Source organism: Cyanistes caeruleus, chromosome 25 (assembly GCF_971803275.1).
Source record: "Cyanistes caeruleus chromosome 25, bCyaCae1.hap1.1, whole genome shotgun sequence".
Classification (NCBI taxonomy): Eukaryota; Metazoa; Chordata; class Aves; order Passeriformes; family Paridae; genus Cyanistes; species Cyanistes caeruleus.
In genome coordinates, this window is record NC_141725.1 from 3,750,495 (window position 1) to 3,776,797 (window position 26,303).

General features: G+C 64.5%; 2 protein-coding genes across 3 annotated transcripts; one reads left to right on the forward strand and one right to left on the reverse strand.

The window, feature by feature from the left end:
• Positions 1-9: 9 nt before the first annotated feature.
• R3HDM4 (R3H domain containing 4) lies at positions 10-7,296 on the reverse strand. The gene is made up of 8 exons (XM_086862581.1): positions 6,811-7,296; positions 4,476-4,630; positions 4,220-4,338; positions 3,581-3,704; positions 3,072-3,157; positions 2,059-2,144; positions 1,678-1,733; positions 10-1,021 (listed from the first exon to the last, which is right to left on the reverse strand). The coding sequence occupies exons 1-8, from the start codon at positions 6,852-6,854 to the stop codon at positions 918-920; spliced, it is 774 nt and encodes a 257-aa protein (XP_086718707.1). The 5' UTR covers positions 6,855-7,296; the 3' UTR covers positions 10-917.
• A 218-nt stretch (positions 7,297-7,514) lies between these two features.
• Positions 7,515-26,149, forward strand: ARID3A (AT-rich interaction domain 3A). Of its 2 annotated transcripts, XM_086862570.1 has the most exons (9): positions 7,515-7,619; positions 9,963-10,907; positions 11,463-11,778; positions 22,607-22,679; positions 23,728-23,911; positions 24,104-24,351; positions 24,673-24,969; positions 25,048-25,134; positions 25,219-26,149. In XM_086862570.1, the coding sequence occupies exons 2-9, from the start codon at positions 10,483-10,485 to the stop codon at positions 25,416-25,418; spliced, it is 1,830 nt and encodes a 609-aa protein (XP_086718696.1). In that variant the 5' UTR covers positions 7,515-7,619; positions 9,963-10,482; the 3' UTR covers positions 25,419-26,149. The 2 variants fall into 2 exon arrangements, with proteins under 2 accessions (XP_086718696.1, XP_086718695.1); XM_086862569.1 differs by having other exon boundaries at positions 24,673-25,134; positions 25,219-25,960.
• Positions 26,150-26,303: the final 154 nt, after the last annotated feature.

Genomic DNA, 26,303 nt, shown 5'->3' on the forward strand with positions numbered 1-26,303 from the left:
GAGCCGGAGCAGGGGAGCACCGTCTTTATTGTTCCTGAATGCAGCTGTACCAGAGTCACACCAGCAAAGGAGGCGAGAGGGGCTCCCCTGGCTCTGGGGGTCCCCATGGTTAATGGCAGTCGGTGTCATCATGGGACAGAGCAACCAGCAAAGATCCCCAGGGCACACCCTGCGAGCAGCCCTTGGAACATGCCAGGAACACGGGGGGGCACACAGAGGGACCCCCAAAATGCCCTATCTGCCCCCATGGCAGCTGTGGACAAGCAGAGAGAGCCCCGAAAGGAGGCTGCACCCTCCAGCACGCACACATAAACACACACACACCTAAATATACACACACGTGATAAAAAACACAAGCTATATTACACTTAAAAACCAGCCCCGTCGTGCGGGAACAGCACAGGGTGCGGGGCAAAAGTACCCGGAGCTCCCCACACCCCGCCCTGCCCGAGGGTGCCGAGCCCCCCGGGCCACGCCGTGGGCACGGGGCTGTGGGTGCCGGAACGCGGCAGCCCCCGGGCTCTTCCGCCGGCTCAGCGATTGCTCAGCAGCCGCCAGGAGCTGTTTCACCGCAGAAAAATCTGGACCGAAATCACCCCACGAGCGTCAGCGCCAGAGAGGGGAGGGGGGAGTGGCCCCGCCTGATTATTTTTAAAAAACACCTGGGTTATAAATAGACACACAAACAGTTCCAGGAGGGCTGTGCGGGGAGAGGGATGGGTGAGAGGCACCCTGAGCTCCGCACCCGCAGCGGTGTCGGGCAGACCCGAGCTGCCCACGCCGGTCCCAGCGCACCCAAGGGCACAAGCACAAGCTCTGCCCCGCCGGGCAGCGGCTGCTGGAGCAGAGGGTCCGAGGGCTGCAGGGCCAGGAGAGGCTGCAGCGGACACACAAGGGGCAGGGCAGCTGTCGGGGCATCAGCTCATCTGCCCCAGGTAGTCTGAGAGCAGCAGCTCGGGGGGCAGGAACACGCGGTGTTTGTTGCTCACTTTCATCTGACGTTTGCCTTCGATGTCCGAACCTGCGGGTGGGATGGAGCGGTCAGCACAGCCCTGTTCCCCCCCCTCGGGGGTCTCCAACACGGCGCTCCCAGCCCAGTCACCGCCCTTCCCTTCTCCCTGGGGAGCACAGGCTCCCCGGTGCTCTGTCCTCTCCATCCCCAGCCCCATCCCTGCCGGCACCACGGGCTCGTTCATCATCAGCGCTCTCAGGCTGATGCCACAAGCGGCTCCAGTGAAAGCTGGGCAGCGGAGCCTCCTCTGGAAGGATGGAGCCTGATGCCTTCCCTGCCTTGGCAACAAAACCTTCTGGGGATGCCCAGGGCAGCAGGAGAGCACGGCTGCTCCTTGGGAGGAGGAAAGAGCTGTAGGAGAGGGGACCCCACGAGCTGATTCTTGCTTTGGACCACACAAATTTCCCGACCCTCGGGTGCACGGCTGCAGCCAGAGCTGGCGACCACGGCCGGGGCTGCTGAGGGAGCTCCGGGCAGCAGTGGGGAGGAAGCAGGCAGGGGTGGGGACCGCGGGGTTATCTGTGAGCCCCAGGGTGAGGTGGGGCCGGGAGGAGGAAGGGAGGAAAAGGCTGAGCTGGAGAGGAGAGATAGTGATGGAGGGGAAGGAGAAAAACAAAAACAAAATCAGAATCAAAGCTAAAAACAAGCAGACACGCAGCTCTTACTGGCAGAGACGAGATCCATGTACTGGCAGAGTGCGTGGAGCAGGAGCCGCTCAAAGCTGGGGGAGAGAGGACAGGGTTAGAGCCAACGTGTCCCCAACCAGTGTGTGTCCCACGGGCTGCTCTGCCTTCCATCCTCCCGGGGAGCCACAGAGCAGAGGGGGAGCACAGAGTGCCACAAGCCCCTGCACAGGGAGTCCCGGGTGCATCCCTCCCCCTGGGGCTCCACGGGGACCAGGCCAGGTGGGTGTCCCCAGATGGAGACCCAGGCCCGGCTGAGGGGAGGCCAAGGGGTCTCCTGTGCTCCCCAAGCCCCTCTGCAGCCCGTGGCAGCCCTGGGACACAGGGAGCCCCCGAGCCCAGGACCCTGAGATGGGGAAGTACCTGTTGTCCATCAGTGCCGTGTAGACGGAGTGGGGGGTGACAGAGAAGAAGGCCAGCAGCTCCTCCTCCAGCCCCTCCAGCGTGCCCTGTGAGGAGAGGCAGGGGCTCAGCGAGGAAGGGGCAGTGGTGGGCACAGCCCTGGCACAACTGACTCCCCAGGATTTACTGCCAGCAGCTCCCAGGCAAGTTATCTGCATGGGAGACAGCAGGGAAAGGAGACATCTCCCATCTCCAGCCCCTGAGGTGGGGAAGGACCCAGCTCCTGCCAACTCCACACTGAGTGTGCCAAGGGCTGGCACCATCCCTCGTGTTCACAGCAGCCAGGGGAGCCTTGTGCCTCCTGACAGTCAAAGCTCAGTGTTCTGCTGGTCTCCAGAGCACTGTGACCCCAGAGACAAGCAGCACACATGTCTCATTTGAAGACAAACAAGCCAGTGGGAAGGAGGAGCCCAGGCTGCATTTAGAGGCTCTAATTAGCACCAGGAAAACAAACAGAGCCTCACAGAGCAGAGGGAGCAGGGAGCCAGCACCCCCAGGGCTGGTGGAGCAAGTGTCTGGGCAGTCAGTGCAGGGCTGCACTCACCTCTCTCCTTCCTGCTCAGCAGCTGCTGCACTTTTACCCCCTTTCAAAATACATTGGAGTTTCCCCAAATAGCCTTGTGTGGGCCACCGTGAAGACCCCAAAGGCTCCATTGTTGTCCCCGTGCACAAACATGCCCGGTTTCACCTGTCACCTGCTGCTCGCTGCACACACACTGGAAAACAACCACTGAAAAAAGCCCTGTAACTGCCAGAACAATCTGAACTGAGCCAGGAAAACCCATCTGCCGGGAGAGGGATGTCTGTCTGCAACCAGCCACCACTGCGGGGTCACACGAGCGCTGGAGCACGTTCCCAGGAGCTCCTCTGAAATTTGGCACTGCCCTGCGCAAGGTCAGGGCACAGCTCTGGGGACACGGCTGTGGAGGGACCCCTGCCAGCCCCAGCCCTGCTGTCCCAAGGCCCCAGCTCACCATGGGGATGCGACCCCGCTTCAGGGTGGCACGCAGGCGGCGGCTGATGCGCTGGAAGCACTCCTGGGGTGTGTAGGCTGGGAGCTCTGGAGAACGGAGAAGGGATTTGGACAGAGCTCACAGCTCCAGAGCCTGCAGTGTTGCCTGTCAGGAGGGTCCAGTGTCCCCCCCAGGGCCCCCTGGCCACCCCCTTCACAGTCACCCCTAAAACAGCAATGCCCTCCCCAGCACAGGAGGTTTGGGGGTGCAGAGGGGATGCTGCACAGGAGGTTTGGGGGATGGCTGATGTTGCCCCATCCATTTCTGGCTCCCACAAACCCTCCCTGGTCCATGGTGGAGGTCTGCAGGCATAACCCCCTCACTGCCACACCCAGGGGTGGGCTCAGGCATCCCCTGGCCCCACCATTAACAGGGAGTGGGTGCAGCCCTCAAGGAAGGCCACCCTTCCCAGAATGTACACAAGGAAGGAAAGGGAGAGGCTGTCCCCACCCTGTGTCCCCTCCCAGCACCTTTCCACTTGTCTTCATTCTTGACAGGCAGCTTCCTCCTGTGCTTCTTCCTGGCTTCCTCCTCCAGGTAGAGCAGGACCCGCTCCTGCTCTTCTCCCGACCGGTTCATGAAGTCGTTCCAGATCTGCCAACAGAAGCCACCAAGCACCACTACAGAGGTCTGTGGGGAGCACCTGGCTGTGCACGGCCACCCAGGGCCCCTCCCCACACCCCATGAGCCCCCTCCTCACACACTCTGTGCCCAGGGATGGCCCTGAGCACCACTCCAGGGAGTGTGCTCCGTTTCAAAACACGTTTCAAAACACCCGGTTACGGGGCCAGTGTGAGGCAACGGGGGTTTGGCAAGGGGCTTGTGCCAGAGGAAGTGCTGCAGCTCACCAGGAACCCGCTGCTCTGCAGGCACAACTCTCCATGAGAGGATCTGCCTGGAGATTCCCCCACCCCATGGATTGGGGACCCCAGTTTGCCATCGCCCCCTGGCACACATGGCAGCAGCAGATCCCACAGATCCCAGCCTGACACCAGACCAGGCAGAAGCCGGGGCACAGCAGCTCAGGCCAGGGAGGCAGAGGGATGGAGGAGTGAGGTACAAGCATGCCATGCCATGCCAGGGCCCCCCCAGTGGGTGGCTGTACCCACCTCCACATAGGTCTCATTGTTACAGGCCTCGGTGAAGATGCTGGGAGTGGCCGAGTGGGTGAGCTCTCCCTCGTCGCTCCCACAGTCATCCTGCTCCAGAAGGGTCATCAGGTAGCGAGCTGGGGGGAAGAGCAGAGCCTGAGAGGGGAGGAAGCACCTCCAGAGAGGCCCCTTGCCCCCAGTATATCCCCACTTGCCACGCAGCTCAGGGGAGGTTGTCCTTGCCCCGAGGAAGAGACCCTGCCCTGGTCCTTACTGTTCTCCAGCCTCTGGAGGCTCTTGCGGCCCTTGGCCCTGGGGATGAGGTCGGAGTTGCGGATGGCCTTGTTGATGTAATACTGCTTCCTCTTGGACGGGGAGAACCGCTTGGAGGGGGAGTCCTCCAGCAGGGGCAGGCAGTCCTCGATCCTCCTGTGGGGACACAGCGGGAGGGATGAGCCCACCTGAGGGGCCTGGGGCAGCTACAGCAGCCTGAGGACAGGGGGAGATGGGGCAGCAGAGCATCACCCCATTGTCACTGCAATTGGCACTGCATCCTCCACGGGGCCTGTCCCCTCGGTCACCGCCACCTCCAAGGGCTGGCTCTGCTCAAAACAGCTGTGTGCCAGCACTGGAAGGGCCAGGTAATTAACCTGGGTAATTAATCATGCCACACATGAAGCAGAACAATGGATCCATTCCTGCTGGGCCCCTGCTGCACCTCACCATCATCCCAATGGGATCCCTGCCATTCCTTCTCGAGGGCAGCAGGAACACCGCCCCAGCCAGGGCACTGCCAGCTCCTGGGGGCACCCAAAGGCGCTCGGCCTCTGCTCACAACGTGGGTGCTGCTCAGCCACAGGCACAACTTAGGAATGACCATAAAACTCAGGCATTTTATGGGAAAATGAAGCCACACGAGGGGAGAGCAGCTCACCGTGTGCTGAACGCAACTGCTTGGGTTTCAAAGTTTACTAAACACCAAAGACAGGAAGTTTCACCGCCTTCACTTGTGAAGGAGCTTCCCCTCAGGGCTGTGTGGGTTTCCTTTAGCGCAGCAGAAAATGGGTGAGAAAATCAACACCCCTGAAACAAACCCTAGGACAGTCCATCCAGGATGGGGAGCTGCAGCACAGCTCCAGAGTCATCACTGTTTCCACTGCCATGGCAGCACCACGGCCTCGCTCCATCCACAGGGCCGTGTCCCCACCGTGTCCTCTCCTTTCCAGCACTCTGGGACCCATGCAAGCTCCAGTCCTGCAATCAGGTCCCGACAGAGCTGATCTGGGCACAGGGCAGAGCAGGTTGTGCTGTCTGATTGCAGCCCGGGCCAACAGCCAGCGGCTCACAGTTGCCAAAACCTTGATTTTTTTTCCCTTTTTCCTGCATGGGGGCAGTGATACAGTCTTGGCTGCTGGGAGGGGGTGTAAAAAAACAACTTTCCTCTTCCAAGCTGGAGAGAAAACCATGGCAAAGGTGGGCTTGGAAAGAATACACGAGACTCAGGTATCAAGGCAATGCCCAGAGGACGGGTGGGGAGTAGTAACCCAACCTGCCCCAGGCAGCAACCAGGGCTGGTGGATCAAGTTGTGATACAAAGATGGTTACAAAAACCTGAATAAACAGAGAGAGTCACCTTACGCTGGCCCCAGCTCGGGGGTTTGAGTGCACAGCTGTGAGCAGGGCACTCCCTGGAGCCGGCGTGGCTCAGCGGCACAGCCCAAGAAAGAGATGTCAAAAACCAGTGTCAGCAGGGTGGGAGCACCCCCGGGCAGCTGGGACCCCCCGAGCCCCATGGCTGGGAGAGGAACAGGCTGAGCCACACTCAGCTCTCTTCCTGAAGCCTCCAGGGCTGTTTGTGGCTGGCACCTGGCACTGCCACGTCTGCCCTGGCACTGCCACCTCCACCCAGTGCCAACCTGGAGGTTCACAGGGGACAGTGACCTCGGGACAGTGACCTCGGGACAGTGACCTCGGGACAGTGCCCCCAGAGCGAGTGACCGTGTCGGACAAGCATCTGTATCCTCTGAGTCAGGCAGCTGAGCCAGGCTGAGAAGGGACCCAGGAAAGGTCATTCCTGGGGGATCACAGCACAACTACCCCCAGGGCAGCTCCGGGGACACCAGAGCACAGAAACACTCGTGGCTCCACGTCTCACTTCCAGGCAGGGAACGCTCCTGGAAGAGGAACTTGTTCTCTGCCGGGGCACTTCGGAGCTATTCCTGTCATTTACCCTTGGGCAGCAGAGCGCGGCAGGGACCGGCAGAGCCGTGGGACAGCCGGGGCTGTCAGGGACAGCAGGGTCCCGAGTCCCCGGTACAGCCGTGCACGAGCGGGGGGCTCCAGCCCACCCCCGCCACCACGAGGGACCCCGCCACGGGTCGCAAGCCCCGGTAACCGGGAGCACCGTGACCTCGACGGCATGAACATTAATTATAAGGCTCATTATCCCGGTCCCGGGCTCCGCGCTGACACCGCCCCCGGGGCCGGGGAGGTGGGGACGGGCTGTCCCGGGAGGCGCCGCCGCCGCTCCCCGCCCGCACGGACAGCCCGGGGGGCTCCTGCCCGGCCCGACCGCCCCACGGCCCGCCCGGCCCCGGGCCCGCACTCACGGGAACGGCTCCTCGGGGCCCGCGCCGCCCCGCAGCACCACCATGGCGCGCTGGGACTGGGATCGGGACCGGGACGGAGACCAGGACCAGGACCGCGACCTCCCTCCGCCTCCTCCACCCCCGGCCCGCACCGGCGGCACCGGGCCCGGCACCGCCCGCGGGAAGTGACGTCACGGGGGCGGAGGAACGGGAGCCCCGCCCCGGGCGTCGCGGCCGGTAGGGCACAGGAGGTGCTTCGGGGAGCCCCCGGGACCGGAGCTCGACGGCTGCCGGCCCCCATTAACCCCGCGTGAATCCCCGTTGTACCCCGTGACCTCCCCCGTTATTCCCCGTGAACCTCCAGTTAAACCCCGTTAAAGCCTCATTAACCACCGTTAAACACGCCCCCCCCTCCGTTGCTCCTCGTTAACCGCCCCCCCTTCGCGGCTCTACCGGGGCCCGCGCCGCGCACGGCGCCGTTCCCCCGCCCATCCGCGAGGCGGCGCTGCGACCGCGCCCCCTCCCGGCCCCGTGGCCCCGCCGCGCGTAACATTTGCATGCGGACCAATGGCGGCGGGGGGCGGGGCGCTCTGGGGACGCCGGGCCAATGAGAACGCGGGGCGGGGAGGGGCGGGGCGCTCTGCGCTCGGCGGGCCAATGAGAGCGCGGGGCGGGGCCGCGCGGGGCGGAGCCGGGTCCCGCCGCCCGCCCGCCGCCCGCCCGCCCGCGGGGAGAGCAGCGCCGCGGGCCCCGCGCGCACCGGCCCCGCCGAGCCCGACCCCGGGCGGCCGCGGCTGCTATGCGGCTTCGCGGCGCACGGCCTGCACCGGGTAAGGGGGACGCGCCGCCGCACCGGTCCCGCGGATGGGATCGACACCGAGAACGGGACCCTCTCCGCGGCCGTGCCCGGGACCGGGAGTCGGGGGCTGGGCGGGACCGGGGCCGGGGACCGGAGCCCAGGACCGGCCGCCTCTCCGAGGTGGGCTGAGCCCTTTGCTGCCGGTGCTGGGCGGGAGCGCGGCGCCCCCTCTCCTCGCGGCCGCTTACCGGCCGCCTCCCCCACGCGGGGCTGGGGTTCCTCCCCCGCGGCCGTTCCCGGCCTTGACTCTCCGTTCTCCCCGGGCGCTGCTGTCCGGGCCGGGCAGAGCCCCGTGGCCCCGCCCTGTGCCCCCCCCCCCCCAGGCCCGCGGTCTCCCGGGGTCCGGACGGTGGATGGGCCAGGCCGGGCTCGCCTCTCCACGTCGGGGGCGGCCGTTTCCCCCCGTTCGCGGGACCAGGGCCCATTCGGGCCCCGCCGCCTCCGTGCCCGGTTCTTAGAACTGAGGGCCGCCGGTGCCACGTGCCGCCGGGAGCGGGGCTGGGCTCGGTTTCGGGGACGGGACTTCTGTCCGCCTGGGGTTCCCCAGCCCCGTCCGTCCCCGGGGACGGCACCCACCGGGCCCGGCCTGCCTGTCCTGCTCTTCTTCCTCATTCAGCCCCCGCGATACCCCCGGAGCCCTTCCCGGCAGTGCCGGGAGCCCGCCTGGGGGTGTCCGGCCGCGGCCAGCCCAGCCCCGGTGTCGGTGGCACAAAGGCCCGTCCGTCACACCCCCGCTGCCTATTTTTAGCCGCTGTCGCTCCCGAGCACCTGCCCCGGGGACGCGGGTGACGCCGCCCCGAATCCCTCTCGGGACCCCCGTCACCGCCCCACGGCGGGGGCGCACCGGGCCCCGCGGCCCCGAGCGGCCGGAGGGACAAAGGGGCACTGCTCAAGGTCACCGTGGCCGCCGGGCCGGGGTGCCACGGGGCCCTGGCTGTGGCCTCAGCACTCCGGTTTCGCTGTGGAGAAGTGGCGGCGTGGCTCCGGCGCTGCCACGGCCCGCGGTGCCCGAGCTCCGCACCTGGTGCTGGCACCGGCTCACTCGGGGAGTCGTGGCCAGGCAGAGCCACGGCGGCGGCGAGGAGCACGTGCCCGGCTCGGTCTCGCTCCGGTTCGCTCGTGGACGGCGCAGGGGTCGGGGTTCAGGTGCGGTGCCGGGGGCAGGAGCGCGGCCACGGCGGCTGAGCGGCTGCTCCGGGACGGGGAGCGGCTCTGCCGGGATTTCTCCTCCGTGGGGGCGAGACGGCGATGAACAGGGCAGAGGAGAGGAAACTGAGGCACGGGCAGTGCTGGCCCGCTTGTGCCGCGCCTCTGCCGGTTCCCGGTGGAGGCGGTGGCGACGTGTCCGTCCGTAGCGTGAGCCCGGCCGGGCCGGGAGCAGATGCAGCCGCGGCGAGGCGTGGGGGAAGCGGCTCCCGCCCGATCGTCCGCGGCCCCAGCCCACACTGGCAGCAGGTTCCTCTTTCCAGAACGCGCGGGATGGTGGCGTGGCTGCCATCCCCTGGGCCCGGCCCCACGCTCAGTCCCCGGGAGGGTCCTGGCGTGTGCGGGCAGCTGAAACCGGGTTTGTCTGTACACGGCACCACCGCGGTGCTGCGGTGAGCTCCTTCCCTGCCCTCAGCGCAGGCGAGCTCACAGCTGGGAGCTGGCCGGCCTCTGTGGCTGCTGGCCACCTCAGGGCTTGGGACATCAGGGATAGAAGGGGTCCAGCCCAGGCTGCTGGGGCATGGGGGTTCTGCAGGGCCCAGCCGTAATGTGCTGATCCCCTCGGTGTTCTCTAGTGGGGCAAAGCAGAGATGAGTTGCTTGCAGCCTCACGTTACCTCGGAAGGCCCCCAGCCCCCAGGGAAGGGGAACAAGGGGCTCTGGGGGCGGTTGGCAGAGCCTGTTTGCCAGGGTTTCAAGGCTCTGCCTGTCCATCCCCTGGGATCTACCCCGGGGTGCTTTGGGGCCCCTCCACTGTGCCATGCAGACCCCCAGTGCTGCCCACACCCCAGTGCCATCACGATGGGCTCAGTGGTCCCTCCCCGTGCCGTATGTCCCCGGTGGGGATGTGCCTTGTCCCCTGTGGGGGTCCCGGTGGACGTCTCTCCCCAGGTCTGTTATCTGCGGGTGCGGGTCCACCGGTATCCGCTGCCTGCAGGGCCGGGCAGGGCTATCGGGTCTGGCAGGCCCCTTCCCCCTCCAGCAGCAGGCCCGGCCGCCCTATCTCATTAGCTCGAGATTAATGAGGCTCCTGCGCTGTCTTTAACTCCTTCCTGCTCACCAGCTCCTGCCCACAGTTCCACTGACCCTCTGCTCTACTTCTCCCACAGGTTTGCGCCGACGCCTGCCGGACACTGACCCGGCTGAGGATTAGAGACACTGGCCGTGAGCAGGGGACTCTGAGGCTGCCACCCCCCAAAAGTGCCAGGTCTGCAAGGAAAGGGGTGATGCACCGTGCTGCAGCTGCTGCCTGCTGAGCCCGAGGAGGAGTTCTGGAGCCTGCCTGGGACACTCGCCCCGACAACAGCAGCACCCCAATCCCAACAAGCAGCACCGAGCCTGCGACACGCCGTAGCCCTCAAGCCAAGGAGACGTCGGGCCAAGCCTGAGCGGGGTCAAGGGGCACGTTCCTCTTTCCTGACCAGGTGTCATTTCCTGCCCTGACACCCCGACGGCACTGCCCTCACCCCTCGGCAGCCCCCTCCAGGGCTGCCCTCCCCCGGCACTGCCCAGCTTTGGCCCCCAGCCCCGCTGGAGCGCGGCAGCCTGCCGGGCGCTGCCCCCCGGGCACTGCCCCCTGGGTGCATCGCCCCCCGCCCCCCCGGGGACCCCCCACCCGCCGGCAGAGCCATGAAGCTGCAGGCGGTGATGGAGAACCTGCAGCGGCAGCAGCGTGCACGGCTGCAGCAGGCGCTGGAAGCGCGGCAGCAGGAGCAGCAGCAGCCGCCACCACGCTCCACATCCCCCCCGGCGCAGCCCTCGCAGCCCCCGGGGCAGCCCCCTGCCAGCACCCCGGCCCGGGGCCGTGGGCAGGATCCAGCCCCGGTGCCCTCGGAGGAGGGAGCGGAGCCTGAGAGCGCGCACATCCAGCGGGCACAGATGGCTGCCCTGGCTGCCATGCGGGCGGCCGCCGCTGGCCTCAGCCACTCGCCCAGCCCGGGCCTGTCGGATGAGAGCCAGGCCTCCGAGGAGGAGGAAGAGGAGGAGCGTGGTGAGGAGGAGGAAGATGGTGGCGGGTACCAGCAGGAGATGGGCTCCGAGGAGGAGGAGGACCTGTGAGTGTACTCGGGCAGTTCTCATGGGTTTGGGGAAGGGGCAGGGAAGTGGCACAACACAGGTGGGTTTGGGCACAGCGTGCTGGGGAGGCTGCGGGGGTCCCGTGGCTTGGAGCGGGTTGTGGATTAGAGCTACTGGGATTTTTCAGAGCAGGAGATGCTCGGAGCAGTGTCTCGGCTCTGTGGCTGTGATTCCTCGTGCTGGGTTGCCACAACGTCCCATCTCTGCCCAGCAGCCACGTTTGGCTGTGACAGAGGACCCTGGGCTGGTATTAAATTATGCAGGACCCTTGGCTGCCTCCAGCACGCATCCTGTCAGGGCAGGGCCAGGCCAGGAGCATCTGGCAGAGCTCTCTGATGGAGCTGCTCCTGGGATGCCAGGGCCGGCCGTTCCCGCAGAGTTTCCCCCACCAATGGGCTGTACCGGGCTCCACTGTGTGCTGGGTGGGTGCTCCCAGCCCCGCAGCTGGGGAGGGCCTGTGGGGCAGGGAGGAGAGAGGGATGGGCCTTGGGAACCAGTGTGGGACCAAACCTCTCCTCTCCCCCTGGTTCCAGAAAGGGCAAATGGGATGAAGATGAGTTTGAAGAAGACCTGGGTGAGGAGGAAGAGGAAGAAGAAGAGGAGGAGGAGGAGGAAGACTATGAGGAAGAAGAAGACATGGGAGAGGAAGGGCTCAGCTCAGCAGAGGCGGTGCGGGCAGGCGCGGGATCCCTGCTGCTCCGCAAGCCCCCAGCACCCCAGCACTACCGGGGGGAGCCACCACGGCTGCCAGGGGGACAGGAACGGCTGCCCCCCGGCCTGGGCCATGCTCAGCCCCCGCCACCGGCACCTGACCATGGTGACTGGACCTACGAGGAGCAGTTCAAGCAGGTATGTGCCCACCCAGACACGCGTCCCTGCCGTGCGTTCCCTCTCCCTGCTTTGAGTGTCCTCGCGAGCGTGGGGAGATGTCTCCAACAGTGCTGCCTCCAGCAGTGCTCTCCTCGGATCCAGCTGCTGTTGTCATTAGGAATGCATGGGATTTCTCTGGGGTTTTACTGCTGGCCTCAGTCTCTCCCCCTCCCTGGTTGGGGGACTCTGAGTGGATCCTGTGTCTGGGTTGTCCAGGCAGACAGCATGATTGGGTATGCCACAGGGATCCGGCAGGATTCTTGCTGAAAATTTTGAAAAAATCACCCCAAACTTGCAAATCTGACGAGTCTCTTCTCCACTCTCCCAAAGCCATTTTTCATGGGGACCTGTCTCTCATCACTGTCACTACGGAGGTGATGCCTGGCAGGACAGTTCCAGCCCCATGGATGCTTGGTGGGGGTCAGACAACGAGGCCAGCGTGTTCCCACTCTCCCAGCGCCAGAGCTGGCTGCAGTCCGCTCTCACTGATAGAAGAAAACGTGCTGCAGCCAGGGCTCCCCAGGGGCCACTCGGCACTTTTGATGTGTGCTTAAATACATCGGAGTTTAGGGCTGGGGGAAGGGGAAAGACCAGCAGCAGCAGATGGGACCCAGATGGAGTGGCCAGGGCATGGTGGCTTTTCAGGAGGGATGCGACCACCTCTGCCCCTTCTCCTTCAGGAGGCTGTCGCATCCCTTCCGAAATGGGGCAAGGGGCTGCCGGGATGTGCCCAGGCTCAGAACAGGGCTGGCAGAGGGAGCACCAGCAAGCACGGAGCATGTGGCCATCCTGGCACTGCCCAGCTGTGGTGACAGAGGAACGCTCCTGTCCAGCTGTAGGGATGGAAGGATGCTCCTGTGCATCCCTCATGCCGCTGCACCCAAGCCACCTTCTCTTCTTGTGGTTTCTCTCTCTTGTGCTTCCTGCTGCTGGGGAGCGAGGGGCCAGGGCCATGAAGTCGTAGCTGTGAAAAGGCTTTTCAATACCGCAGCTCTGATCTTCCTGTTTGTCAGCATGTCAGCGCCGTGGTCCAGGCCGTAGCCTCTGCCAGGTCCCCTGTCGCAGCCACGGCACTTGGGAACACCAGCCCCATTCCCAGCACTTCCTCTGCCCCCCAAGCTGTGCCCCGTCTCCCTGAGCATCCCCTCTCCCTCCATGTCACTTCCCGGAGTCACCGGGAAGAGCCCGGCTCGGTGGTGAACGGTGGAAGCAGCCGGAGGGGGTTGGAAAGCCTCCGTGGGCGGAGGAGGCGACACGCTGGGCCCGGAGAGGCTTTCCCTGGCACGTCAGCCCGCGCGACCGCGCTTGGATCGCGGCCGCTGGACCGGGGCCAGGGGGTTGCTGGCGCAGCCGGTGCTGGCCGGGAGCTCCTCCTGGCTGGCCTCCAGCGCGTGCCGCTGGGCTCCATCCCAGCCCAGCTGGCGCGGCCTGGGAAGGAGCAGCAGGAATGTAAACAGCGAGGGCAGCACGGGGCAGGGGATGCCGTACCCTATCCCCACTCCTTGCTGGGGTGGAGGCGCCTTAGGGGGAGCCCCGGCAGCTCCGGGATGCCCGACCACAGCAGGGTCCCTGCGTGGGTGAGCCGGCAGGGACGTGGTGCTGTGCGTGGTTGTGCCAGTGTTCTGACTGCCTGCTCTGTGAGGAATGGGCTCTTTTGGGGCCCAAGGAGCTCCTTGGCACCAGCAGGACCCCTGCTCTCTCACCAGCTCTGATGCTTCCCCAGCTGTGCAGCTCTTTCTGCTGGGAGTTTGGATCCAGTCTGGATTCAGCTCTGGTTGTGCTGCTGCATCCTTGGCCCGTGGGTCTCTGTCCTTGAAAACACAGTCCTCACCAGGCAGTGCCGCCACGCAAGCCCTGTGCGGGTCTCCACACCCAAACCCCGGCAGCCGGGGGCTGCCCCCATCCTCCACTGCCAGGTTTTATTGACCCATCTGGGACAGATTCCTGTGAACTGGTGCTCGGCTGAGCCGTGGGGGGCCGGAGGGAGGAGGAGGGGGCCCAGTTCAAGGGAGGAGGAAGGGGAGGGCGTGAGGAAGAGTTATGGAGGTGAGGGAGGTTAGGGAGCCGGCGCGTGGCACCTCCCCATCCCCAGGGACGGCTACTGCACAGGCAGAGGTCAGCTCTGCCTGACCCAGGCGCTGCCGGCGCGGGCAGCAGAACAAAGGAGCCCCCAGCACAACGGGAACTCGGGGGCAGCGCTTACCGAGGGCACCGTGGCTCCTCGGGCTGGGGGGGAAAGGGGCAATTTTCTGGGTGGGAAGAGGCTCCCCATGGGAAATGGGTAAAAATCCAGCAAGCTCCTGCCAGCAAGGGGCTGCTGGGGATAAAACTGCTCTGAGTTCTGTGCCCCCAGCACTGTGGGGGTTCTGCTGCTGCTGCTTCCCCCCCCAAGATACCTCCTCTGACCTTTCTGTTTCGTTATTGCTATTACTGCTCCCCGCTAATACCGGGAGTGGGAGCTCCTGGTGTAGTGGCAGCGCCTGGAGCTGGAGTTTCTGGTCTCTACCTCTTTTGGAGCGTCCTGTGCTGCTGGTGCTCCCTCAGGCGTGGGCACCCTGCACCCCTTCCCACATCACAGGAACTGGAGGAATCCATCTCCCTGTGTTCATCTGGCTGCAGCAGCCACCACTCTCCCTCTGGGGTTCTCCATTTTGGGTGCTCCCTTTTGGGATGTCCTGCAGTGGCTGCCTCAGACTGATGTTTAACCCCCAATTTCTGCCTCAGGAAGGATTTAAAGAGTCAGCACAGTGCCAGTGGGAGGCTGTGCCGGCTGGGGGGGTTTTGGGGGCTGCTGGTGCTTTAATGGGGCAGGAGGTTTCTTGTGTTGGGGACATCTGAGCCATGCTGGTGGCACACGGGCGCAAAAACCTCAGCCCTTATCTCGCGTGGTGCAGCGCACCCCGAGATACGGCGTTTCAAAGTGCAGTGGTGAGGGAAAAATAAACCGAAAGCAACTCGGCGACCTCGGCAGGGCTGCGGGGGTGGGTGAAACCGGACCCCCCCCTCCACCCAGACCAGCCCCACGCACATGGCTGGCAGAGCTGGGATTTTCCAGGAGGATCTGGAGGAGCAGAGAGCCCACACATACCTCCTCTGAATCCCCAGGAGCTGGTTAAAGCATGGGGGATCCCCTCTGAACCCCTTTCTCCCGTGGATTATTCTCCTTTTCAAAGCCCAAAGCCAGCTGGGGGCGTGGGGCCTGAGCAGGGGCCCCGTGGCCTCTTAACGAGGGCGGGAGGGTCCATTTACTTTCTTTAAAATATTGATTAGAGCTTTATTGCATTAGCCAGCCGAGCGGATGAGCCGCCCCCGGGGAGGGTGAGGGGGCCCCTGTGCGGGGAGGGGGGACCCGAGTGTCATCACACGGCCGGGGGCCACTGCCCCCCACCCAGAGGCAGTTTGGCTTCCAGATAAGGGGGAGTGCCCTGGGGCCCCCGGTTGGGCGCTGCTGTGCCGGGGAGGTGATTGCGGTGCCTGGCCAGGCCAGCAGCAGATAACGCAGGCAAGAGGGGACCTGAGCAGGACAGGACTTTGGGCGCAGTGGGGGAGTCACCAGTGGACCTCTCCCAGGAAGAGCTGCGTCCTCACCCCACACAGCCATTGTCCCTCTCACCCTGCACCACTGCCCAGCCTGCCGAGGGGTGCTCCCAGCCAGGGATCCGGCACAGTAATTGGCTCATAGTGCTCAGGGAGCATTCCCGGGGCTGTAATCCCACCAGATCCCTGGCCAGAGGTCAGGGACTTCTCGGCGAGAGCGGCTTAGCCGCCGAGTGCCTCCCCCAGCCAGACGCCTGGGTGCTCACAGGTGCTGGTCCCGGCATCTGGGCACCCGTGAAACCATTTCTCCAAACAGGACCCGGGATGATTAACGAGGTTGAGGGGACACATCCATCCTGCTCCAGGTGCTCAGCCAGGACCTTCACCCAGCTGGACCGTGCCCCTGACACCCCTTGTCTTGGGAGCTGGGCTGGCTCCCCGCAGCCTGGGCATCACCTGGTGATGTCCCCCCCAAAGCCCCATTTCCCCCATGCCTTGACCCCCCCAGAGCCTCAGTTCCCCCCACCCCTGGCCCCCCCCACCCCTGTTCCCTCCACGCCCCAGCCCCCCGGGCTGACTCAAGGGCTGCGGAGGTGGCGGCCGCCTCCCCTCTCGGCACAGCTGAACTAACAGGGTTTATTTAAAAGGGAAAAAAAAAAGAAAAGAAAAGAGCGGCGCAGGGAGCGGGGCCTTTGTCAGCAGAGCCCCCCGCCCCCACCGCAGCATTGGGCAAGGGCAGCGTTGCTCCATCACCCTATTTCTGGCCCAAACCGCAGGAGAAATGGCAGCTGGTCCCAGGGCCCAGCCGGACATGCTGCAATCAGGGGCCAGGGCGGGGGTGGTTTGGGGCTGGGGGGCCCCCTTGCTCTGAGCCCCTGGGGCAGCCAGGCTGGGGGCTCAGGGTGCATCTGACCCGCTCCCTGACCCTTCCCGTGGGTCACTTAATCTGCCTGTGCCTGGGTTCCCGCTCTGGCTGGAGCTCGGGATAATCCACCCTTGCGCTGGGGCTGCTGCAGGCCGGGGCTCACCCCTCAGGAGAGTCCCCTGCTCCCCTGCCACCCACGGGGAGGATGTGGCCGTGTCACTTCTGTGGCAACCGTTTTTGGGAAAGGGCTTCCCTGTCCCCCCACAGCAGCTGGCTTGGGGTCTCACCCTGGTACAGGTGGCAGTGGGAGCACCCAGGCAGGTCCCAGCCTGAAACCCCTTCAGCAAAGGGCTTCAGCTCTTGCCTCCATTTCCCCACCTGCCCACATCCCCTGTGGAGCATCCAACTTGGGCACTGGTGCCTGATTTTGGAGATTCCAGCACCTGGGACGTGCTGTCCCACGCTGCCACCTGCTCGGGTGCCACAGTGGGATGGGGTCTGTCACTCCGGTGCCATCACAGTGCCCACCACCACCCCCTCCTCTCAGTGCGAGGAAACCATGAGGTTTTGGCAATGCTAGAATAGCTCAGGGGTGATGGTTCCCGGGGCTGACAGCCCACAGCTGGCTCCTGTCAACCCCATCTGCGGCTGCTGGACCTCTTCCAGCTCCTGCAGCGGCTTTGTGGTGGAGTTCCCAGGCGTTCTGTGCACCCTGGCCCTCCCCACGGGACCCCTGGGACCCCCACCACGGTGCCGACGGAGGGCAGAGGTGCAGGACCTCGCATTTCAGGAACAGATTTGCAATTAGCCAAATCCCAGCGGGCGGTGGAAGCCCCGGTGACTCATCTGCCAGGGCTTACCGCGATCCCCTTCTAAGACGATCATTTACATATGGTGGAATTTAAACCCCCGTCTTGGCTTCCAGGCCTCGCTGCTGCTGCCACCGCACCCGGGTCAGGTCCTTGAGGGTCTTGGCCCTCCAGCCCTCAGGAGCTTCACCCTGGGAGGTTTGGGAGTCACACAGGAGGGACAGCCCAAGTTGGGGGCTCGCCAGGTACCCCAAGAGTTTGAGTTGGCTGCCCTGGCCACATTTCCCCAGCTCAGTGCTGCATAGCTTGTTCTCAGCTGCCCTCCCTGGGTCTGCCTGGTGGCAGGAGCTAGCCTGGTGTCCTTCCTCAGACGAGCTTTCTCAACAGCTCCTGGCTCCACTGGATTAATGTTTGTACAAGGTCCAGTGTGATAGCAAGCATGTGTCAAGGGCGTGCAGCAGCACGCACACGGCAAGGGCCGGGCGAGCCGCCGCTGCCGGGCTGGCCTGACCGAGGGAACAGCCCCAGCACCCCAGTTCCCCCCTCGGTGACCCCTCACCAGCCTGTGCCACACGTCCTCATTCAGACACGGAACCAGCTTTGATTCCAGCCATAGCCTGGCACGCTGCCAGCCAGCAGCGAGCTGCCTTTGGAAACGCCACGGCAGCAGGAATCGCTTCCTCCTCCTCGGGCAGGCAGCGAGCGGCAGCGTCCCGGAGCCGCCGGGCCACGGCTCCCGGGAGCTGCCGGCTGGCTGGGCACAGCCGCGCTGGGGAGGGCGGCCGACAGCGCACGGACAATGGGGGGGTCAGGGAGGTTAAATGCTGACTAATTCGCCCATTCAGCGTCCCCTCCGCCGCTCGGGGGACACACACCGCCGTGCCGTGACACCGCCCGCGTACCCCCAGGGTCACCCGCATGGCTCCTTCCCCCAGCCTGTGTGGGGAGGAGGTGGGCAGCGGCTGGTCTCGGGAGCCCCCAGACCGCCGGGCCGATGGAGGGGGATCGGGACTGGGTTTGTCACTGGGTGGATCCTTTGCCCACCGCGTCCCCTGGCCCGAGGAGGAGGAGGCAGCGGTGCAAAGAGGCACCTGCGCTCGGGCCGTGTCCCCCGTGGAGGGGACAATGCTGGGAACTGGTGTGAACAATGGTGCCGACGGAAGCTGCCGGGCCCCCTCCCCAGCTGCCCCCGCGGAAGCGGCCCCCAGCCCAGCCATGCTCCGGCGGCAGGAATCCCGCCGGGCCGGTCAGTGGAGTCACCGCCGGCCCTGGCCATGTGGGCGAGGCTCCACCAGCACATCCCCCACCAGCAAAGGTGCTGGGAGATTTCTGGGGAGGGGGCACACGCATCCCTGCCCCCAGCAGCCCCTTCGCACAAGGGGCTGTGCCCTGGGGGGGCTCGCAGGGGATTAGGGATGGGGACAGCCAGGGGTGACCTGTACCTAAGCCGAGCGCTTTATCTGTGTAGGAATCTGCTCCGGGGCTGGACGCTCCCTTTGCCCTTCCCCAGGGAGGGACTGGCCCCAGCAAACCCCGCACCCCACACCGGGGGGGCTGTGCCTGGAGAGGGGCTGCAGCCTCGGGCACCCCCAGCCCTGACCCAGCCATCGCCTTACGGGAAATCACATCCCCAAAACTCTGCGTCCCTCGCCAATCCTTGGTGCTGGTTTTTACAAATAACTTTCTTTTTCTGAACAAGTGCCCTCTCCTACCCCACTGCGGGTCCCGGCGTGCCAGAGGCTGTGTATGGGCTGGGAGTGGGACGGGAAACACGCCATAAATGTGTTTATTCTTCGTTAAAGAAGTGGTTAGTGTGCGCGGGCTCTTCCCCAGCCCGGCGTGGCCCCTCGGCTGCCCGCTGGACAAAGGGATGCGTCCCGGGGGGCTGCCAGAGGAAGGAAGGCAAGAAAAGGAGAGAAGCAGCCCCTCAGCCTGGTCCTGCTACCTGCCGAGACAGGGTGGGCTCTCCCCGCCGCTGCCTGCATTGTGGTTTTTTTTTCCTTAAATACAGGAATTTGGGAGAGTTTAGCCCCTGGAAGGTGGAGGTTGCCACCAGCCCCCAGCCCTGCTGCAGTGGCCCTCGGGTCTGTCCCCAGTCCCGGCTCACGTCACGGTGTGCACGTCCCAAACCGGTTTTGGAGAGAAGGAGGAAAACCGAGAGTGTTGCCACTTCCTGGCGATGGAAAAGAAACTTGAAAATTAATCCCCGAGGCCTGAAAACCCGGAACCAAGCGGGGGGGGGGGGGGGAAAGGGGAGGTGTTTTTAACTCGGGCGTGGGATGCAGGGACACAGACACCTCATGGGGCAGACAAGGGCCTGCCAAAGGGGAGATTTGCCTGGCACCAGCATGACCCCCGGCATTCCCGGAGCCTTGTGAAATGGCGCTTCCCCTCCTCCTCGTAATTGCCCCCCTTGCCCCAGCTCGGGGGGGAGGTCGGACCCCCGGCACGCACCGCGCCCGTGCCGAGGGCTCTCCCGCATTCCTGGCATTGCCCAGGGGCCGCCTCCCGCCCGCCCTTTGAAAGCCAGCGGCTTGGGATTTTCCTGTAATCTGGTTTGAAACATTAATCCGGTCATCCACACCAAACGCCGGGCCGGCATCCTGCCGGGGCGCTGGGCCGGGGTCAGGGCCACCCGCCCACCGCCTGCCTAATTCCTCCTCCACTTAATTATAGATCTGCTGGCAACGGCCATCTGGCTCCGTGTCCTCAGCCGGCCGGGGGCCGGGGCCAAGGGGGCTGCACTGCGGCCAGGTGGGCTGGACAGTGTGGCCAGAGCCAGTCGTGCCGCTGGCATCAAGCATTCGCCCTGGGGAGGGTCAGCACTGGGAGCGCAGGGTGCGTGGAGGCAGATCCCCCAGCCCAGGGGACTCTCAGAGAGGTGGGGGGCATCTCCTGGTGCCCCCAGCCAGGCTGGGGTGGCTGTGCCGCAGCATCCCCTGGCACCGCGCTCTGCCGTGGGGGACCCCACGGTAAGAGGATATTCCTGGGGCAGCTGCGTTATGGATTAAGTCGTTTCCACTTCCCTAATTACAAAACATAAATGTATTGACTCAGCGGCACAGGGTGGCCTTGCCTGCGGCTCCTGCCCGCCGGTACCTTTGCACCGAGACGCTGCATGTCCCTGCGAGGAGCTGCCTTTGAGCTGAGCAGAAGCCAGGACCGAGAGCAGGAGGCAGGGCACAGGCAGGGATCAGCACCAAGCAGGCAAAAGACTCAGCACCTGCTGATTTCGGTGCAGCAGTGCCAGCAGCTGCCAGCCTGTGCCAAGCTCAGCTGCGCGCTGGGTTTCGCATGCTGCAGAAACCAGAAGGTTTCTGTTCCTCAATTTGCATTGTGAGCCCCGCTGTCCCAGCTGTCCTGCGCTGCCGTTGGGGCTCACGGGGCGCCGGCTGCTTTGCCGTTGGCTGCGGATGGCGTCAATGCAAGGAAATCCTGCGAGGGGCTGCTGGGAGTCACTCGTCTCTGTCCCCTTCCGTATCTTGCCTGTGCGAGGGGGCGAGGGGGAACGGGGCTGGTAAGGGAGGACAGGGGCAGCTTGGCAAATGCCACTCTGTCACACACCACAGCGCACACCGGGCACATCCCGGCCATGGCTGGGCACGTCCTTGCCCCACAGTGCTGCTGGATGAGCGCCTTGGGCAGGTGCCCATCGCTGGCAGTTGGTTCTGCTGGCAGTGGCAGAGCTAAACCAGGGTTTGGGGGGTCCCAAGGGGAGCCTGTTTCTCTGCTTGGCACTGCAGTGGTCAGTGAGCAGCAAAGCTGTCGAAGTCTTGCCAGTAACTGTCAGCAGCAGCTTGTGCAACATCCTTTGCCCGGCAGCCGTGGCGGGTGTGTCGGCTGGGCTGTGAGGTCACCGGGCAAGAACGGGGATCCCTCTGCCCACCATCCCTGGGGACCCCCATGAATTCATCCCAGTTGGGCAGGGGTCAGAGAGTGGCTGCAGCCAGCTGAGCATGGCTTGGGACCACTGGGGCCGGTGGAAGGCCAGCACACAGGGCAGCTGCCCGCCGCAGCTACTAATCCCCCTGTCCTGGCCGGCCACGCTCTCCTCAGCTGACGGTTAATTTTCTTTCATCCTCTTAAACGTGTCCTTCCCCTCGGGACTGAGTCATGGAAGGGGGGTGGGGATCATGACCCCAAGGGTCTTGGCAGATGAACCAGCGTGTTTGGCACTTCCCCAGGATGGCTCCACACCCCACAGGATCGGGTGCCGGGGAAGCCCTTTCTCTGTGTGTGGCTTTCCTGCTCAAGGAAACGGGGGAGGCTGGATTGGCACCAGCCCAACATCCCTCAGCTGGCACAAGTAGCCTGGTGCAGCTCAGCCCCAAAAATCACGGCAGTGGTGCTGTGCCCTGGCTCACTCCCCCCACACCAGACCCCTTGCTGGAGCTCTGGGGTGGGAGAGGGGCTTTGAGGGTCTCTGCCGGTGTTGCTGGTGACTCCTGCCCTTGCCCTGGGGGTGTGCAAGGGGCTGGTCGAGCCTGCCAAGTTTCCCAGGGGAACTAAGGGGGTTTATGGCCTTGCTTATCATGCGGCCCCATTGATCCCTTTGATCGGCGCCAGCGGGCGAGTCCAGCCCTGCGGGATCCGGATCCTCCCTGCAGGGCTGCAGGAGGAGGGGGCTCAAGCCCCTCACTCACAGCCAGGACGATGCCCACACCCATCCACCTGCCCAGGGTCCTGGTGCCACAGGGCGTAGCCATGGGGGGAGTGGGCACATGGGTGACCCAGTGACGGGCAGCGGTGGCCCCACGGTGCGTGCCTGGTGTATTATGGAGGGGTATTTATAGGCCCCTCCCGGCCCCACTGGCAGTTGTTCAGAGCTGTCATTGAGAAAAGCAGAGCTGTGGTGGCCACCCCTGTTGGTGTCCTGCCCCCACAGCCTCTGCCCCAACACCCTTCCCGGGATGGGGGGGGATTATCCACCAGCCTCCAGGCAGGAACAGCGCTGGGCTCCGGGAGAGGCCGCGTGGCGTGGCGTGGTGTGTGCCTCCGGCGTGCCGGGCGCTCCAACCGGCCGATCCTGCACCATAAATCAGGCAGGAATGTGCCGGGCTGGCGGGCTGGGGGTCCTGGCTGGAGGTGCCCCAAGCAGAGCTGGTGATTGAGGTGCAGCGTGTCAGAGCCTGGCCCAGCTCTGTCCCTGCAGGGCCATGGCACACAAGCTCACGTCAAGGCACATGAGGTGCTGGCTCCCGGCCATGGCTCTCTGTGGCACCCCAAGCGTGGAGGGACCGTGCTGAAGCGTTGCTGTGCTGAGCAGGCAGTGGATGCTAAAAATAACTGGGATCAGCTTTCCCGGGAGGAGCCGGGGCCGAGCACGGTGCTGGCAGCCTGGGAGCCACTCTGGCCATGATCCCAGCACCGGCATCCCGGAGCTGAGCTCCGAGCAGGGCGGGCAGAGAACGGAACAGTGGGGCACAGGCAAAGGTCAGCCCAAGCTGCAGGAGCCACCTCGACCCATGCAGGGACCCCCGTGAGCCATTTGGTGTCCTTTGAGCCACACGGCTGCTGCAGTGGAACCGGGGGTCTCAGGTGGGGGGACACACGGGTTAAGGGGGTTTTTGAGCATCTCTCTGTTCTCCTTATGCAGCTGTACGAGCTGGATGGTGACCCCAGGAGGAAGGAGTTCCTGGATGACCTCTTCAGCTTCATGCAGAAGCGAGGTGAGTCCCCAGCTGCGCTCTCACCCTGTGTCCCCATGCCCACTCTGTGCCCACCCTGCTCCACCACACCCACCTTGCGTCCCCCACATCCCCGCCAGGGCCTGGGGTTCATTTCCTTGCCCCTCGTTAGTGCCCCGAGGTCACGGCTCCGGCTGAGCTGCTGGTTAATCTTTAACCCCTCAGCACAACAGGGTCAAACCTGCTGGGCTGGATCCAGTGCCTGCGGCCCCCCCTCCCTTCACCCACGGCACCCAGACCTGCAGCCCCTCCCCACACAGCACCCCTGGCTGTGTGCCCCCTCTGCCCATTCCCTGGGTTATTCCAGGGGGCAAAGCCCCTCGCTGTCCAGGGAGAGGCCACGGAGGGGGGCGCCAGGGATGAGAAGGGCTGAAAGCCAAGCGTGCTCCTGCTCGAGGGTCTGGCTCCTGCGTGGAAAACAGCGCTGGAAGTGCTGACACAGGGCTGGCTCCGGCCCTTTGTCACACAGAGTGCACTGGGAAGGCACGTGTGCCTGCACAGCGGGGCTGGGGCTGCTGGCTGGGTCCCCCAGGGTTCCCCTGGCTCTGGCTGTGTCCCCTGTGGTCCCCCCACTTGCATCCCCAGGGGTCACCCCACCTGCATCCTTTGGGGACCCCCAGAGCCCCCTCACCGCAGGGCTGGGAGGGGAGGGACCCCAATGAGGGAGCAGGTGCTGCCAGCCCCCTCCTCATGTTGGAGGGGTGACTCCCCCAGCTCATAGGAGACCCTCACAGCCGGATTGTGCCGCCCCCGTTATAAATAACTCGCGTTGCGGGTGCTGGCTCAGCCCGAGGAACCGGCTCGGCCGCGATGGGGCTGTGGCTGGAAACTGCGAGTTTCTGTTTCCTTTGTTCGGGGCTGATCTCGGCGGGAGGGCCCAGGGGGGAAGAAGGGGACGGTGCAAGGGGAAGGAGGAGCAGGAGCCCCCCCTAGCCTCTCCATTGCCCCGCGGGGGTCTCGGCAGCTGCGCCCCGACTTCGGGTAGGAAAGCAGCACCCCAGACCCGCTCTCTCCTCCCGCCGCTCCCCAGGGACCCCCGTGAACCGGATCCCCATCATGGCCAAGCAGGTGCTGGACCTGTACATGCTGTACACGCTGGTGACCGAGAAGGGGGGGCTGGTGGAGGTCATCAACAAGAAGCTGTGGCGGGAGATCACCAAGGGGCTGAGCCTGCCCACGTCCATCACCAGCGCGGCCTTCACCCTGCGCACCCAGTGAGCGTGGGCTCGGAGGGGAGGGGAGAGGGGCGAGTCCTTGGGGGTCCCTCTGCCCTGTGCAGGGGAGGGGGGCTCAGCACAGCCCGGTGTGGGAGCAGTGGGGAGGGAGCAATGGGGTGGCACACGGGAAGGGGTGCCCAGGCACTGCGTCACCCTCACCATCCCCGCCTGTGTCCCATCCGACCACAGGTACATGAAGTACCTGTACCCCTACGAGTGTGAGAAGCGCGGGCTGAGCAACCCCAACGAGCTGCAGGCGGCCATCGACAGCAACCGGCGGGAGGGCCGGCGGCAGGGCTTCGGCGGCTCCCTCTTCGCCTACTCGCCCGGCGGCACCCACGGCCTCCTCTCCTCGCCCAAGCTGCCAGTGCCGGCGCTGGGGCTGGCATCTGCCACCAACGGCGGGGCCATCACGCCAGGCAAGAAGATCAAGAAAGGTAATGATTGTTCTGGGGTCTGCCTGCTCCAGGGTTGGGCTGCTGCGGGGTCCGGATGCCGCGGGGTCTGGTTGCAAGCTGAGCCCCCTCCTGGCCCTGGGAATAACAGAGAGAGCTGGGGGAAATGGGCAGGGGGGTGATGCTCCTCTCCCCTCTATGGGCTCCAGAACTCATCCCAGGGACCCTGATTCCAATCACCCATGTCTGACCTTTGGAGGGACAGTAGGGCACCAAACTGTTGTGCCGAGGCCGGGGACACCCTGGGGTGGTGGCATCCACCTACCCCTGTGCCCCCATCCCTGACACCTGCTCCCCCGGCAGAGGAGGACTCTCCCATCCCCATCTCCATGCCCAGCCGGCTCCCGGTGTCACTGGCCGGGCACCCCGTGGTGGCCGCGCAGGCGGCGGCGGTGCAGGTGGCAGCGGCCGCCCAGGCCGCGGCGCTGGAGCAGCTGCGGGAGAAGCTGGAGTCAGGGGAGCCCCCGGAGAAGAAACTGGCGCTGGTGACGGACGAGCAGCAGCGGCTGATGCAGCGGGCGCTGCAGCAGAACCTCCTGGCCATGACGGCCCAGCTGCCCATGAGCATCCGCATCAACAGCCAGGGCACGCGCTCGCCAGGTCAGTGCCGGCCCAGGCCACCCGCCCCGGCCGAGCTCCCGGCCCCGGCGGGCTCCGTAACGCGGCTCTCCCCGGCAGAGAACCGCCCGGACGCCGCTGCCGCCAGCAGCAACGGCACCAACAGCATCAGCATGTCCGTGGAGATCAACGGCATCGTCTACACAGGTGAGGGGCTCCCCCGGGCCCCGCTGCCGCGGGTGGGTCCTGCCCCGCCACGGCAGCAGCGGCTCAGCTTTGCTCTCTCCCCAGGTGTGCTGTTCGCCCAGACGCCCGGCCCTTCCTCCTCCTCTTCCTCCTCCTCCTCCTCTGCCTACAGCAAAGGCAACGGCGGCAGCAGCCGGAGCAGCGGCAGCAGCGGGGTGGGGAGCGGCAGTGGTGGGAACGTGCCCCCCGCCCCGGCCGGCCTGGCCGTGCCCCCCAGCTCTACCTCCAACAGCGCCTCGCCTTAACGCCCCCGAGCCTCGGGCTCCTCACGACACCGGCGGCCGTGGGGGGACGGGGCCGCGCCGGGGGTCACCGGGCTCTCACCCGAGGTCTTGCCAGGGTCTCTCTCTCCGGGGTCTCAACAGGATTTCACCGGGATCTCACCAGGGTTTCATTGAGATCTCGCCTGGGTCTCACTGGGGTCTCACCAAGGGTCTCGCCCGAGGTCTTGCCAGGGTTTCTCCAGGGTCTCATCGGGGTCTCGATGGACTCTGCCCTTGTTCTCGTGTTGTTGGATTTTCCTTTTCCAGGCAGAAAAGCTTTAGCCCGGGGGGTTTTGCCGGAGCCGCCGGCTGTCCGGCTGCGCCGCTCCGGGACCGTTTACCTCACTCACATCACACTTTGCACTGTACATTTATTATTATTATTATTATAATTATTATTATTTTTTAACTCGTGTTACCTCCAGACAGACGCACGGACGCCTGCTGACGCGAGCTCTAGCGAAACCCCCCCGGAATTCTAAAGGAAAAAGAAAAAAAAAAACAAAAACAAAAATCCTAAAAAAAAAAAATGATTTGGAAATAGGGAGATATTTTATTCATTTCCATCCTTTTCCCTCCTTTGTTTTGGGAACTCCACTCTCTCTACAGGATTTTAAGAGGTTGTTTTTTGATTGTTTTGTTGTAAATAGCTTCTATTTTATTCTCAAAAAAAAAAAAAAAAAAAAAAAAGAATCAAACTTTTAACATGCAAATGATATATATTAGTCTTCATCAGGGAAAATGGGAGCTTGGAAAAAAGTTGGAATCTCCTTTCTCCTCTACTTATCGGTGGTTGGGTCCAGCTCTGCTCCTTCCCCCACCGGCAAATCCTAATTTTTATTCCTCCCCCTGCATAAAACTACTGTT

What these genes read in the sequence shown, in the direction of transcription:
- R3HDM4 (XM_086862581.1), bottom strand. Translation starts at nt 6,854, where the DNA reads ATGGTGGTGCTGCGGGGCGGCGCGGGCCCCGAGGAGCCGTTCCC. An exon ending in GGCCCCGAGGAGCCGTTCCC is followed by an intron (nt 4,631 to 6,810) that starts GTGAGTGCGGGC and finishes GTGTCCCCACAG; the next exon opens with GAGGATCGAGGACTGCCTGC. An exon ending in AGCGGGGTCGCATCCCCATG is followed by an intron (nt 2,145 to 3,071) that starts GTGAGCTGGGGC and finishes CTCTCCTCACAG; the next exon opens with GGCACGCTGGAGGGGCTGGA.
- ARID3A (XM_086862569.1), top strand. Translation starts at nt 10,483, where the DNA reads ATGAAGCTGCAGGCGGTGATGGAGAACCTGCAGCGGCAGCAGCGTGCA. An exon ending in TCCGAGGAGGAGGAGGACCT is followed by an intron (nt 10,908 to 11,462) that starts GTGAGTGTACTC and finishes CCCTGGTTCCAG; the next exon opens with AAAGGGCAAATGGGATGAAG. An exon ending in CAACGGCATCGTCTACACAG is followed by an intron (nt 25,135 to 25,218) that starts GTGAGGGGCTCC and finishes CTCTCTCCCCAG; the next exon opens with GTGTGCTGTTCGCCCAGACG.